We start from the raw sequence: 15,530 nt of genomic DNA on the forward strand, positions 1-15,530 counted from the left end.
AAATGGATGGTAGGAATTGGCAGTTAATTTTTAATATATTTTTATCTATTCCTTCTACACAAAAAATAAACATGTAAACACAAATATTATAAATGATTCAGTAAGTTTTCCAATTTTTATTTTTTAAGTCAATATTCATTGTTTTTTGGTGTACTTGATATAACGACCTCACATTTTAATTGGTGATCGAAATGGGCTATAGGTGGCGTAGAGAAGAACTCTTTACCTATGGCAATGCTATATGGAATTGAAAACTACATTACACATAGTTTTGAAAGAAAGCATCATGGAAATTTTATAAAATATTTTTATTAATTAAAAATATTAGGAAAAGGAAAAATACATTCCTATACAACTGAAAAGAGGAAGGGCCAAAGACATGGAACCTGTCTTCTCCCCAGATGGCGTATTCGAGCATTGCGATCGCTCATATTCATTCACTGTGTTTAATAAATTTTATCGGTTATTTGTAACTAGCACTATTTTTGAAAAGTTTAAAATAAAAGTTATTTTTAGCTCGAAATAATGTTACATGATAGTATATAATCCATCAAAGGTTTTAACTTTTTAAAATACGTTATAGATTTTCATTCTTGCATTAAATGCAATATCTCTTAAAAAAAACTGAGGGAAAAATGCACACACAATTAAATATAAATAAATCAGTTAGCAATTTTTTTTTTTAATGTTGCGAAGCTAAAGTAATGTAAATATATATATATATATACAAATTTTTTTATTATCTTTGAGCTTGAGAAAAATTTTGCCCCTACTGCCAAAAAAAAAAGTGGCTTCATGTCTACCGTCATGGGTCATGTTTAATTTGGTGTTTGTCAAGGCCACAATTAACCTACAAGTGATATACTTTTGAGTCAGAATCACACTGTGCAAAATCAATTAAAAGTCATTTGATTAATCCATATATAAAAGCTTTAGCCAAAATAATAATGAAAAGTCCTTAGTATAATTACAACAGATTTTTTATTTTGTTAATAGTTTAATAATATTATCGGAGGCACCCCACATAATTCTTTCTCCCTCTGATAGATTTTGCAAGATTAAAAAAAGTAAAAAAAAAAAAAAAACCTTTTGGATAATAGCGACATTTTTAAGAATAATTTCAAACTGGCAGTTCTTTTAAATTTTGGAAAGACTTGATTGGGTAGGCTTAGAGACATGGCAGGTGAAAATCCCCAGCCTTGAAGATGCATTCTCAAATTCAAGGTATAAGTAAAAACATCAACTGACACTTTGGAAAGATAGTTATAATTACATTGGAAAACATTCTTATGCTAAAATAAGAGCAATTTAAAGAAAGGATGATTAAAAATAGATTTCGATTCTCCGACGTAAAAATTTAAGAAATGATTTTTTGGAAAATGAAGTTTGCTGCTACATTTAAGGAGAAAAATAAAGAGTTAAAATATTTCAAACCACTTTTTGTGAAATTGAATAAAAATTAATAAATTGTTTCATTTACTTAAAAAGGGATTGCAATGAGTTACGACAACTGTATAAAATAGAGAAAAATAAGCTGGGAAATCTGCTGTGCCAATTATGACAAGATATACAGGTTATTTAAGTAAAAACTAGTTATTCCCTACCAATTTGCTAATTTTATTTATCTTTATTCAAATCACAAGAGTTAAGTCTTCTAACCAGCTATCTGATACCACCTAGTAAACAAACTTTCGAAAATACAGAGATTGCAATTAAGTGCAAATTAAGTAAAAAGTCGAAAATACAATTTTTTATAGGGTTCCCAATTTAAGAAAATATTTCTGCAAAAGTTCTTTGTATTTGTAAGTCACTAAAAATACAGTTAATGCTTTCAAGTTTTTTCTTTCTAAATTTATCTTCATCTATATTTTAGTTCCCTTCAAGTGAAACTTACATATTTTCTTTTCATAATAATTATTTTATAAATTGGGCTAATTTTAGTTTCTTTTGTTAATTTAAATTTTTTTTAAAATTAATTAAATATATTTTTTTTCCTTTTGAGTATCTTCCAAATAATAGCAGCTAAAATAAACCTTTGCGAACATTTTTGAGTGCATTTTATAGCTCCACAATGACTTATGCAAAAATCTAATTCTGCAATATGTATAATACAGAGCTTGTAATTAAAATAAGAATAAAGATTAAAATAAAGCTGACAGAATTAAAATATACTATTCTAATTAGGCATAAAATGTTAGTTATTTTGAATAATCATCTCAAAACACTTATGTAGAAGATAAAATAAAAACTAAGAATGACATGTGTATAAATTCTCAAGTTAGTTTAATAAAGAAAAAAAAAAAAAGAGTTTCAATACTGAAAAAAAATTTACGATTTGTAATTTCAAGTATATTTTTTTCCAAGTATGAAAGCTTAACATTTAAGAGATTTTTTTTAAATGTTTTGTGTATTTTAAATAAAAATTTTATCAAAAAAAAAAGGTTTTTAAAAAGTTGAATTAAACTTATCAATTCATAGTGATCAATTTTCACAAGTCGTAATAAATGTATAATCTCCAAGCTTCTTCACAACTTGGCCCAACTTTGCCATGATAAATTAACTCCTAAACAATAACTTAAATAAAACTAAAACAATACATACAAGTTCAAGTACACACACACACAAAAAAAAAATTGGTTATGACATGTTGTCTTGATATAAATAGCATCTTTACCACAAACATGTCTGTAAATAATAGATCCAATTATTTAGTACATTTTAAATTACGTAGACAAATTATTTTTTAAAATAAAATTACATTCCATTACAAAGCTGTGTTAAAAACAAAGCAAAAGAAAAAAAAATTAAATAAATAATGTAGAAATAATTTTTTTTTTTTGCATTGTTACCATTTTCAATTTTAAAAGTAACAGGTGTTATCAGTTATTAAATATATATAATTCTAAATGTTAAATTTCTTATACTCCACACAAATGTCTTGTGTAAAGGATAACGAAACTATTTGTTTAGTTTTTTTTTTAAAAAAAGAAGAAAAAAGGCTCATCTTCCAAACACAAGGCTGGTGGTGTATTAGTAATCATTATATCATATTTTGGAAACAAAATTAATTGATTCTTTGAAATAACTGAAATTTAATTTTAAAGTGATTTTTTAAAAAATACAATTACTGTCAAAGTCGCAATTACATCATAAATTCTCTGCAGTGTTATATGTCATAGTTTTAGATCAATAGACTAAGATTTTAGTTTCAATCTGGATAAATAGGTAGAACTGTAATTGATTGTAGATAAACCAAAATATAACTTTTTTAGAAAGAGTTTATTAATGATTATTTACACACATTTGTTACACCTTAAGTAAATAAAGTTCTAAGCTACATTGCCACTTGATAGTAAATCATACATTTTACAGTCACAAACAAAAGAAAAAAATGCTACTGTAAGAACAGTCTGATACAAAAAATACAATACAATAAATAGCATAAATGTAATGGAAATATAAAATTTTTCTTTTGTTGATTTATTTTTGAATGGATGATACAAATGCACACTATATATGAATATAAAATCTCCATTTAATACTTAATATTGTTGAAGCAATGTGTTTATTCCACAAGTACTTTTGATAAAAAACAAAAATTACAGTTGCAATCATATAATAAAAATTTATTTATAATGAATTTGAATATAAGAAAGGAATGATTCTACAAATTAAAGTTTAGCAATAATCAATGAGTATTTAAAGAAACACACTTCATAAAGTGCACACTGGAGCTATTCAAACTTGAGTAAAATCTGACTTTTGTAACAAGTTAAACTTTCTATGAACAACAGTTTTTTTGGAGTGCAAATATGGTAATTAAGATTTTAAAACACCTGATTTATATTTTATTTTATTTTGAAAATAACTGTCATTTTTTTCTTTAAACAAAGTACTACTAACATTATATGTGAACTAGATATTTTTATTTGGATATTTATGAGTTTTTAGACAAATACAAAAATTTTTGTACATAGGTACATGTAAAAAATTCTTACAATTAAGTAAAATGTAAGAAATGAATGATAAATTTAATTAAAAAACATAAACTGAAATTAAAACTAAAGCCAAAGATAGTAAACAATATTTTATCCCCATAAATCTTCAGTTCGTCCAAATTTGAACACAAGAGCCCTGAAATTAAAAGAAAAAACATTTTTTTTCCTCAAAAAATGTAAAACAAAATATAATTTTTATTAAACCTATTAGTATCATACAAGACATGGATAATAAATTACTATCTATCTGAAGTATTACAATAGTATAAAGCTAGTAGTAGTAATAAATTTAGGCAGTATTTCACCTGATTAAAATATAATCCAACAGTCTGTTACAATTAATTTTCAACTATTTCAATTAACTGCTTAATTTAATCATACAATAATAATGATTTATTTAAATTAAGTATTTTTTAAAAATTTAACTTTATATAGATTAAAGTACCACAAATTGCGTTTATAAATTTAAATATTTTTCTTAATATATTTATATCTTTCAGAGGGTCTGTTATTTCAAATTATCATCTATCATTTCTATTATTTCACTTAACTAATTGTAGCAGTTATGATTTATCTAATTGAAGCTTTTCAATTCACCTTTTCACAGATTAAAATGCTGTGAATTGATTTATATAAGAATTAAAAACAACATATACAATTACAAATCACCACATATTTCACTTACCACATGGTGTCTGAATAAAAATCGATTCTGGCAGTCTGATCGATTTTGACAATTCTCCAGACATGTGATTCTTTCGCTAATGCTGGCAGTTATGTATTAACTATGGCAATTAATGCTGTTTATCTTTATATGATTTTTTAAATTATTCAAAATTTTACTTGATAATTCCATCATTTTTTTCAATAAATTATTTGGCATTTATCACTACTTATTTTCACATTTTTTTTTTAAAATCTTGATATTTTTAAAACAATATTCTTTATTATAAAGCGTGAATCTCAAACAAACATTTAATTGACCCCTTTTTTACACATACGATTTATGCAATTTCATTGGAAATACACTTGATTTAATCATTAATTTTTTTCAGTTAATGAGACAAATTTCATTTTTTAAATTTTTTTTTGTTGATGTGATGACAACTTGATAAGTGTGAAAAGGAGGAATATGCAATCCTTTCAATAACTTTTTAAACTTTAACTAGCATAGATGGTCAAACTTATTAGTTAGCTATACCTGAATACCATATTGTTTATTAAGAATCTGAATAAATTCAGCAGATTTCTAACCTGTTAAGGAAACTAAATAATGATTGGAAAATAATCACTCAATATAAATCACCTTTAGAAAAGAGGAAATGTTTGCAATAAATATTTAATTATGGAAATTAAATATATTTATTTAAATTTTTTAGTCATGCACATAACAATTCACTAAATAAGGGCTATGTGGACAAGTATTCTCAAACCTTACAGCATCTTGTAATGCTGCATAACATAATGAAAAGTATTTGAAGAAAGCACTTAACACAAAATTCAATAGGTGCAGACATTATTAAACTAAACTTAAATTGTTTAGAGTAAAAACTGGGAGAAACTAAACATTACCATCTAGACTAGTGAGATGTCTTCTATACATTTTTCTAATGCTGAAAAGGATGAGTTCAAAACAAAATTGATAGGACTAATACCTATCTACATATTAGATATTATGATATTGATAAAAAAAAAGTATTGGGCCCTAAAATATAAGTATGCTGAATATTCTACTGTATATAAAAATGCTGAATAAAATGGAACCAAAACAAAATTGATAAGACTGCTTTCAAGTATTAAAATCTTAATTTTTTACATATCTTTTTATGCATAAAACACTTAAAAACTAAAAAAATGTTAATTCTATGAAGTTACATTTGATTTTATTGAATTTAGAGTTAAAAAAAATTAATAAAAAACAATGCCTGAAAGTATTCACTGAAATGACAGATGCATAAATATGTAACAGAACAAAAATTATAAAATGTTACATTAAAACTATAAAAATTATATTTATTATATTAAAAGTATATTAACTACGAGTCCTATTAACTATTATAATAAAAATAAACTATAACAGTAGCTTGTGTACATACTTATATTTTTGTATATAACAAAAAGTTATTTATATTGATTTAATTTTTATAATACATAATAAAGACCTTATTCCTTAACTTAAAAATCACATTCAAATCATCGTACATAGCTAATTTAAACAATGGAATGATAAGGAAAAATATAATAATTTCAAATACTAGCAAGATTATGTATTTTCAAACTGATCTGAAAAACACTATTTAATCATGATTTGCACAATGCATTAAGTCTGAAATTTGTGTTCCAATATAGCTAAGCAAATTAATAACTCTTAGACGATGTTATTCAGATTTTTGACAGTATAGGACAGGGGTGGCGAACCATTATACACGAACGTGCCATTTTCTTTAAAAAATTGCTTAATGAGGTCATAGACGTGCCGTCAAATAATTTTGACTTCGTGATTATTGGGAAAATAATAATACTAAATAATATTAACTAAAGACTCTTTATTTACATTGAAAAAAAAAAGCATTTTGCAATGTCTCAGTTATACGTGTAATTCAACTTAAAGTAACATCAGTGTGACTTCTGTTGTTGCAGATTAGATGACAAATAAGTAATAACTTATATTAAGTTGTAAGATGTTAGTTTAAGCAGGACTGTTAATTTTCCTTTGCTAGTTATTTATTGTAACTTGTTTTTAATGGCTATATATTGTTTTTTTAGCATTAATTGTTAACTTTTTTATTAATAATTGTTTATTATTTTGTGTGTTTTTTTTTAATTTTAATTTAATTGCTACATATGCTTCATAGTGTAATAACAATTCGTAGTGTAATAACGAATGTGATTGGAGGCGTGCCCAAAATATTGTGTCGGGTGCCATAAATGGCACGCGTGCCATTGGTTCGCCATCCCTGGTATAGGATAAACCAAAGTATGGCAATCAGAGAAAAAAAATTTTTTTTAGATGATACAAGTAACTAATAGGGTATAAGTTTAAAATGTAAATAATGGTAAATGCTGAATTGATGACAAGTATATAATTAAAGATAATGAATTAGAATGATATAAATGAACAATTTATCAACATAATTAAAAGAATATCCTTAAGTGACAAACACAATTATATTTAAAAAAAGAAAACATTTATATTAATTAATCAGAGGTCTCTAAAGAGAATAAAAGACACATGTCTTACCCGAGAAAAATGAATATATTTTGTAAAAACACTGCAACACCAGGCCCTTGAGGATCTTTCACTAAAAGAGAATTGTCTATTAACAAGAATAAGAGCCAGCACATAAGATTTTTTGGATGCAACAGAAAAAATAATTAACATATGATGCTTCAAAATATTTGAAAAATAAAATTTAATTTAATAAATTAAAAACAAAATTAAAAATGTATGCATTCCATAACTAAATAATATGGTACATAAAATGATGTACACGAGAAAAAAAAAGTGTAAACAACAGATATGACTACAAAGTAGTCATCCTTAGAATTTCTTGAGGAGGAGTTAGCAACTAAACCTTTTAAACAGTTATTATTTATTAGCAAATATTTTTTATACTTACAGTGAAAGAAATAAAGAAAAAATATTATTTATTCACAATCATAAATGTTACTCATTGTTAGGAGTTTAAGACAGAAAACAAATATTTAAAAAAAAGCTTCCACTATCGAGATTGATAATGAGTTCGATATGGTTTACTGTTATAAGTTATAAACAAATAGAAATTTTTGTTTATAGTGAGTAAGAACTAATTTGGGAAAAAAAATCACTAAATATGGTTCTTATTAGGCCATGTTGCAATTTGTTCATGGTTGTAAGACAAAATATAAAATGATATTGTAGCAAATTTTTTGTTTAAAAAATTTCGAGATTGAACTTTTTATAAAAATAATTAAAGGGTGAGTATCAACAAGACTATAAGCTTGTACATAGTCGAACTTTTTAACACTAAAATGAAAAATTATTAAATAGAGACAGAATTTGAAGTTTAAAGCAAAATACACAGAACTTATATATTCCATTAGTATGCTATGTTATTTGCTTTATAAGGGAAAAAAAGCAACTTTTGTGTAACAAGCATAACTTAAGATATCAATTTAGATATGCATAATTATAAATCATAATTTAAAAAAATTAAAACAGTAAAAACATAATTTTTTAATTTAAATCTCATCTTTCAGATATCTTTAAATACAACAAATAAAAGGCAGAAGAATATGTAAGACAAATTATTTATATATGTTTACTTGGAATAACATATAAGCCAAATAATATCCAGCACGATCCAATAAGGGAACCAAAACCAAGAACAAATCCCAGGAAAAGCCACACCCTTGCTCCTGGAAAAAACAAAGCATTTTATCTTCAGAAAATAAAATACAAACAATAAAAAAAAATTGCTTTGAACTAACAAATAAAATAACAATACATTGTTTAAGTTTATATAAAAAATACACATTTAGTCTATTTAAATCTGTATTAGATTCAACAAAAATTGTATTCATTTAAATAAGTTTCATTAAAACATTCATATTTTACCTCTTTGACCCATACAACCTGTTGTATATGCATCACCCCTAACTTGACCATTGGAGACAGCATTTATCCTGCAAGATAAATATGCAAATAGAATACCCATTATGAATTATAATATTGATAACTTTTTATATAGTAAAAAGAAAATGACAATAAAAAAAATTAGAATAGAATAAAACCAATTTTATTTATTAACCAACTTACTGAACTACAATAAACTTTGCTATCGTTTTTTTTCTTCTCTTTTTTCGTTATTCACATTAACTATATCCATGTGATTTTGATGTGATGGAATTTCTTACTAGATCATAAACTAACATTTTCTTTAAAAAAAAATCAACCTCATATATGAAAAGTTTTTTAATAATAATTTTATTTATTATTATTTCTTTAGTAATAGAGAACATGAGTTTTATAGAATGACTAACCCAGGGATATGGCAAATTTAAATTTGTAAGATGGGGCTGAAATTCTCAATTTATAAAATATAAGACTAACTTTTAACTAACAAACAAACAAAAACACACACATGCACATACAGTGGTGGCCAAAAGTGTGGACACTTTTTGAAAGTTTCATGTCTTTCAACTTTGTGTGCTTGTAGAATATATTAATTTTCCCTTAAATACAAACGTTTATATATCAAATTGAAGGTAATTTAATATAGAATTTAATAATAAATACAGTATTACAATATCTGTATTACAAAAAATGTTATGCAATTAAGAGTAAGATCTATCTCAGATTTGCATTTTTTTAAAGTGATAGTTACACAATCAATACTTAGTAGGATAACCCTTAATTTTTAAGACAGCTTCACAGTGTCTTTTCATCGAGTGAACGAGTGTTTGGAGTTCATCTTTTGTAATCACATGGTGCCAAGAATCAATTATAGCTTCAATAAGTTGTCTTTTATTGGATGGACGTTTTTTTCGTACAAGAATTTTCAAACGTCGCCACAAATTTTCAATTGGATTGAGATCAGGGCTGTTTCCTGGCCATGGTAATATATCTATGCCTTTATTTTGAAACCATGCTTTGCATACTTTTGCTGTGTGGCATGGAGCTGAATCCTGCTGAAAAATAAATGGTGCGTTGTTGGAGAAGAGATCCCTGATGGAAGGTATCAATTTTGGTTTCAGGGCAGTTTCGATGTATTTTGTGGCATTCAGGATGCCATCAATCACTTGAATTCGGCTCACACTATCCTCAGATATACATGCCCAAATCATGACATTTGTTGGATTTTTAGTAATTGCTTCAATGCAATCAGGATGAAACGCTTCACCTACTCTACGTCTCACGTATTTTCTACCATCACTTCCAAAGAGCGATATTTTACTCTCATCACTCCAGATTACTTGCTTCCATTGATTTTCTGACCATTTAATGTGTTCTTTTGCCGACTTAACTCGTTTTTCGCGTTGCTTATGATTTAAATATGGTTTTTTCCTTGGAATTCTAGCTTGTAGTCCAAATCCTGATAAGCTTCTTCTTATTGTTCTTGAACTTACTGCAATACCAGCTGCATTCATTTCACATCTGATGGCATCTGATGACATTTTTCTATTTTGAAGGCACAGCCATTTAATTTTTCTACCGGTAGTAGCACTTGTGCATTTTTTTCGGTCTGATTTGGCATCCAGAATGCCAAAAAATACATAGAAACTGTCCTGAAACCAAAATTGATACCTTCCATCAGGGATCTTTTCCCCAACAACGAACCATTTATTTTTCAGCAGGATTCAGCTCCATGCCACACAGCAAAAGTATGCAAAGCAGGCTTTCAAAATAAAGGCATAGATATATTACTATGACCTGGAAACAGCCCTGATCTCAATCCAATTGAAAATTTGTGGCGACGTTTGAAAATTCTTGTACAAAAAAAACGTCCATCCAATAAAAGACGACTAAGTGAAACTATAATTGATTCTTGGCACCATGTGATTACGAAAGATGAACTCCAAACACTCGTTCACTCGATGAAAAGACGCTGTGAAGCTGTCTTAAAAATTAAGGGTTATCCTACTAAGTATTGATTGTGTAAGTATCACTTTAAAAAAATGCAAATCTAAGATAGATCTTACTATTAATTGCATAACTTGTTTTGTAATACAGATATTGTAATACTGTATTTATTATTAAATTCTACATTAAATTACCTTCAATTTGATATATAAACGTTTGTATTTAAGTGAAAATTAATATATTCTACAAGCACACAAAGTTGAAAAACATGAAACTTTCAAAAAGTGTCCACACTTTTGGCCACCACTGTATATATATATACGCATAGACTTAGATTAAATGTAATTTCTGGGAAAACAAAAAATATCAATTAAGAAACTTTCTTCACACATTGATTAACTCTTGTAACTAGGTTCAATCCTTTTGTCATCACCTCATTTACGTGCAATTTGTTAGAAAATTACGAATTTCCTTGAAAATGTTTAATTTTTTTTAGAACTTTATATTGATTCATACCACAAAGATCATTGAACAAAGCAAAGACATCGTCAAACATGAGGCATCAATGGTGAAAGAAAGTTTTATAAGAAGACATATAAATAACTAAGCAAGATAAGAAAACTTCAATAAACTTATATTACTAATCTAAATTTGTGAATGGCCTTTAATAAATTTTTATTAAAACCTGTGACTTAGTTCAGTATTTTTTGTGGAAGAATGAATTGTGAAAATGTTGAATAGAACAATGTGAAAAACCACGCTTTTGCATAATATGCAGAGAAGGTTAACATGTAACAAAATGTTCAATATTTTTGTGGAAAATATTGATGTTTAAGTCGATGAAACTTTGACATTTTAGATGATAAATGAGAAGAAATTACTTGGGTTGGTGAGCAAAGTGAGCAGGGGGCAGAGCCTCCTAGTAGCATAAAAATGATTTTCACTTACATAAAAAGAGCAACAGTGCCAATAACACCACAGACATGATAGGCATGATAAAAATCTTTTGTATCAGGGTATCTTGCAGCAACATAGATAATAATCCACCATCCTGTAAAAAACTAAAAAAAAAAAAAAATACTATTTTATTTAAAGATGATAAAAATAAAATAATTATAATTTAAAGTAAGTGAGAGATTAACAAAATATAAGGATAAAAATTTTAGTCAAGTGAATTTCATTTTGAGTGATTTCTTTTTGAGTACTTAACAAGGCTCAAAAATTATATTGTTAATGTGCCAGGATGATAATAGAATTCTAAAGGGGCATACATTTTTACAATTATATACCTAGTCAGGAAGTCAGGCACATAATAAGATAATCAGAAATATTGTAAAATAACCAAACCCTTCAAATTTTGAAGAAAAATGCCAACTTGTCAGTTGGAATGGATGAAACAAATAAAAAAAAAAAACACAAGTCTTGGCAACTTCCAGGTAGTGCCCCAAAAAAATAAATAAATAATAAAAAAAAAAAAAAAAAAACAGAAGGGTTCCAACTAGAGAGGTATAATTGGTGGCTACATGTCTACAAACATCTATATGTCTTTTTTTTAAAAAAAAATTGCAAGTTTAAAATCTATATGGCACTGTCATTGTAGATGGCGAGACAGATCACGTTAAGGAAATATCTCTGAAAAATGATTCTAATATTTTACTTAATCTTAGTAAGATTTCTTTAAAAAACTAATTACTAACGAAAGCAGTTTTTAAAAGTTTAAAAAGTTTACAGGCATGTAAACGACTTGAATGTTTATATGTGTAAATTTTTTTCAATACATTAAAGTAAGTTACTTAAAACAAAAACAAATTGATTACAACACTTTTTAAAACACCATTATTATTTAATAATGTCCAATTTCTTTTGTTGTGAGGATGTTTTACAATTAAAAACATTACTCACCAAACAGCCAGCAACTATAGAAGCAACTGAATTTCTTTTTTCACCAAGATCCATCCATTCTGGTCTATTGAAATGAATATTATCTAGACAGCCGGACATTTCTAATTATTTTTCACCTCAAAACTTAAGTTATGGAGCAATTTACATTCACAATTAATCGAATTTGTCAAATACCAAAACTACAAAACCTTATTTCAGACTGGCATTTGAGGTAGCAGTGCGACAAGTTACGAAGGGACCAAACAATCATAAGAATTTAAGAAATATATTTACCTGTTTTCATTGCATTGCGATGCATATTTCAATAAATAATTAACAAAAAATACATAAGAAGCTTATACTAATTTCTATTTGACCAGAAATGCTTACAATTTTTTCATTTTCTTAATTTTATTTTTAACTGGCAAGCTAAAGTTACAAAAGTATGGCATCACAACAAAGAGTTGCATGTTTTTACAAAAATCTTAAGAAAATCGAACGATGGCAGGTGTTCTGTTTGAAGATATATTTGATGTTAAAGATATTGATCCTGAAGGGAAAAAATTTGATCGAGGTACATATGAAACAGAATTTATTTAAATTGATTTTGTTAAAATTGAAGCGTTTTTCTGTGCTTATTTACAGTTTTATGCATTGACACGAACTTGTGTTTACTGCCGGTCATCGAATGTTATATTTGAAATAATGAGTTATTATTTGTTTTACTTCGTATGATTTCACATATTTAATATATTAAGTACGATTTCCGATAGAATTACACTTATGTAATCGTAGATAATCCAGCAAAGAACTTAATTGGTTAAAAACAAACAAACGAACTTAGAGGTGCAAATTATGTCCTTTATCTTTTAAAAACAGCTGCAATTCGGACTAATTTTGAATACTATAAGAATACTGGACTATGTAATTCAAACATATTTTATACATTAAGAAATTAATTATTAGTACTTAAAGTTAAATATTCATTATCCATTATATGCACAACTTTTTTTGGTGGGGCTTCACTGAAATAAGTAATTTAGTGTCAAAGGGCTGCAGTAAATTTCGTTTTTGTGTCTTCAAACAATTCTGTGTTCCTTAGTTTAGTTTAAGCAGTATATGTTGTTTAAAAAAAATCTAAAAACAAATACACAAAATTCTTTACTTTTTCAACATATAAACAACACGTAGTTTTACCAACCTCGCCACGTCATTATTAATCAAATTATTTTTACTTTCATAAATTAATTACATCTATATTTTTTTTTTAAAATCTAATCTTTTAATCACATATGTTTGAGTTGTTTTCAAAAAAAAAATAATAACAAAGCAAATAATTTTAATCTGTGCCAATGAAATCGCTACCTCTGCATTTTGACTGCATTTTTTAATAAAATATAACTTTTTACATTAGGAGTGGCATTGATCATTAGTCCACATTGATCATCAAATTGCAGCAGATTATGTGTACCTACGAAAAAATTCGATTTGGAAATTAATGAAAAAAGATATAATTCTTTAACTATTTGATCATAAAGCTTTGAACAAGTTCTTGTAAAATTCTCTCCCTGAATACTTTTTTTTTCATTGGAAGATAGTGTTGACAGGTTGTTTAACTCCTACCCCATTAGGGAAAATATGGACATTCATTGAACATAATTTAATCATAATGCTTTTAAAAATTTTTTTATAAGATTTTGATTTTTCTTTGACAAAGCTAATTGTTTTACCTATAAAATTTTATTATTATTTAGGCATGTTACGACTTGTTAATCAATTCTAGAGTATTCCTGATGCCATCAGTGCTTTTTTAAAATAATGCTTTTAAATGTTTGTAAGATCAAATACAAAATCATAAAGAAAATTCAATAGTCACTAGATTATTTTTGTTTAATTCTTTATTCAGCATAAATTATTAAAAAAATTGAAAGGAATATTTTTTTCCTCTCCATGTAATGCAGCATTTAACAAAATTCCTATTTGTTTTGTTTTCTATTAGTATTTAGATATTGATTAAACAATATATAGTAGAACCTTGATTTAACTACATTCATGGTACTGGTCAGAAATGTCATAAAATACAATTATTACATTTATACATATATCACATATTTATACATATATTACATATGTACAATATCAGGGTTATAAAAATCCATCTTAAGTAGCAAAATAAGCTTGCTTAGCTTATTGTAAAAAAATTAAAATGAGTATAAATGTACTAAAACTTTGATATAATTTTTTCTTTTTAATAAAGAAGCTATAACTTCATACTTACATTATTTTGACTTAAAAAATTGAGAAATTTTAACTTGCTGACAGTTTTTTAATTTTAAAGATGGCAATGAGTTTTCTAACCTTTTAATAGCATCTATTTCTTTCTCTTAATTTTCTTGTGATCGGAAGAAAACCTTAAATCTCTAATATTATGCCAAAATATTATATCAGCTATTAAAACTTTTCTGGGATTCACTGATTAAAATATTATTATCACATTGCTAGTACTCATTGAAGTCATCATCGGGCTCTTCACCATAATTTTTCTAAAATGTTTGTGCTGCTAAGTGGTGTTTCAAAGGATATTAGACTCAATACATTTAGATAACTACCTTTTTTGAAAATATGAACTATACAGTCTTGATTAATTTTTTTCCAAACAGATAATACCAAATTTAGAGCTTTAAGATATTTATTTTCTATGTCAGTTAAACATTTATCTCACACAAAAATTTAAATCAGCTAATGCTATTTTTAGAAGTTGTCGGTAAACAACAAAACAACCTTAAAAAAATTAATGATGATAAATCACATGGCTGTAATTTATTCTTGCAGTTAGTAGGAAAAAATTCAATCTAAAAAATTTTTAGATCTAATGTTTTCCTATATTCTATTCTGGTTAGTAAACAAGATAATTTTTCGTTTTTGTAAACATATTTTTTGTCAAGATCGCATAAGTACTTGGTGAAGATAAACTACGTCATCTACGCTTTTTTATTCGCTTTATAGATGGTAGGATATCATCAATGAGAAGATTGAAACATGAGCCAATTTCATCTGTGTTCATCAAAAAAAGCTTTTTACAGAATAAA

General features: G+C 26.3%; 2 protein-coding genes across 2 annotated transcripts in view; one reads left to right on the forward strand and one right to left on the reverse strand.

Annotated features, from left to right (window-relative positions):
* Nucleotides 1-3,260: 3,260 nt before the first annotated feature.
* Nucleotides 3,261-12,850, reverse strand: LOC107447027 (transmembrane protein 50A). The gene is made up of 6 exons (XM_016061843.5): nucleotides 12,463-12,850; nucleotides 11,509-11,621; nucleotides 8,596-8,663; nucleotides 8,304-8,396; nucleotides 7,240-7,300; nucleotides 3,261-4,134 (listed from the first exon to the last, which is right to left on the reverse strand). The coding sequence occupies exons 1-6, from the start codon at nucleotides 12,559-12,561 to the stop codon at nucleotides 4,089-4,091; spliced, it is 480 nt and encodes a 159-aa protein (XP_015917329.1). The 5' UTR covers nucleotides 12,562-12,850; the 3' UTR covers nucleotides 3,261-4,088.
* Nucleotides 12,851-12,867: 17 nt separating this feature from the next.
* Polr2H (DNA-directed RNA polymerases I, II, and III subunit Rpb8) overlaps nucleotides 12,868-15,530 on the forward strand; it is a 59,169-nt gene continuing 56,506 nt past the window's right edge. The window contains exon 1 of the mRNA XM_016061844.4: nucleotides 12,868-13,015. Coding sequence (XP_015917330.1) covers nucleotides 12,943-13,015 — 73 coding nt within the window. The 5' untranslated portion in view covers nucleotides 12,868-12,942. The remainder of the gene's footprint in view (nucleotides 13,016-15,530) is intronic.

Source organism: Parasteatoda tepidariorum, chromosome 3 (assembly GCF_982258835.1).
Source record: "Parasteatoda tepidariorum strain Cologne lab strain chromosome 3, Ptep-v5.0, whole genome shotgun sequence".
Lineage (NCBI taxonomy): Eukaryota > Metazoa > Arthropoda > Arachnida > Araneae > Theridiidae > Parasteatoda > Parasteatoda tepidariorum.

What these genes read in the sequence shown, in the direction of transcription:
- LOC107447027 (XM_016061843.5), bottom strand. Translation starts at nt 12,561, where the DNA reads ATGTCCGGCTGTCTAGATAATATTCATTTCAATAGACCAGAATGGATG. An exon ending in GGCACTGTTGCTCTTTTTAT is followed by an intron (nt 8,664 to 11,508) that starts GTAAGTGAAAAT and finishes TTTATCTTGCAG; the next exon opens with GATAAATGCTGTCTCCAATG. An exon ending in AGGTTGTATGGGTCAAAGAG is followed by an intron (nt 8,397 to 8,595) that starts GTAAAATATGAA and finishes TGTTTTTTCCAG; the next exon opens with GAGCAAGGGTGTGGCTTTTC.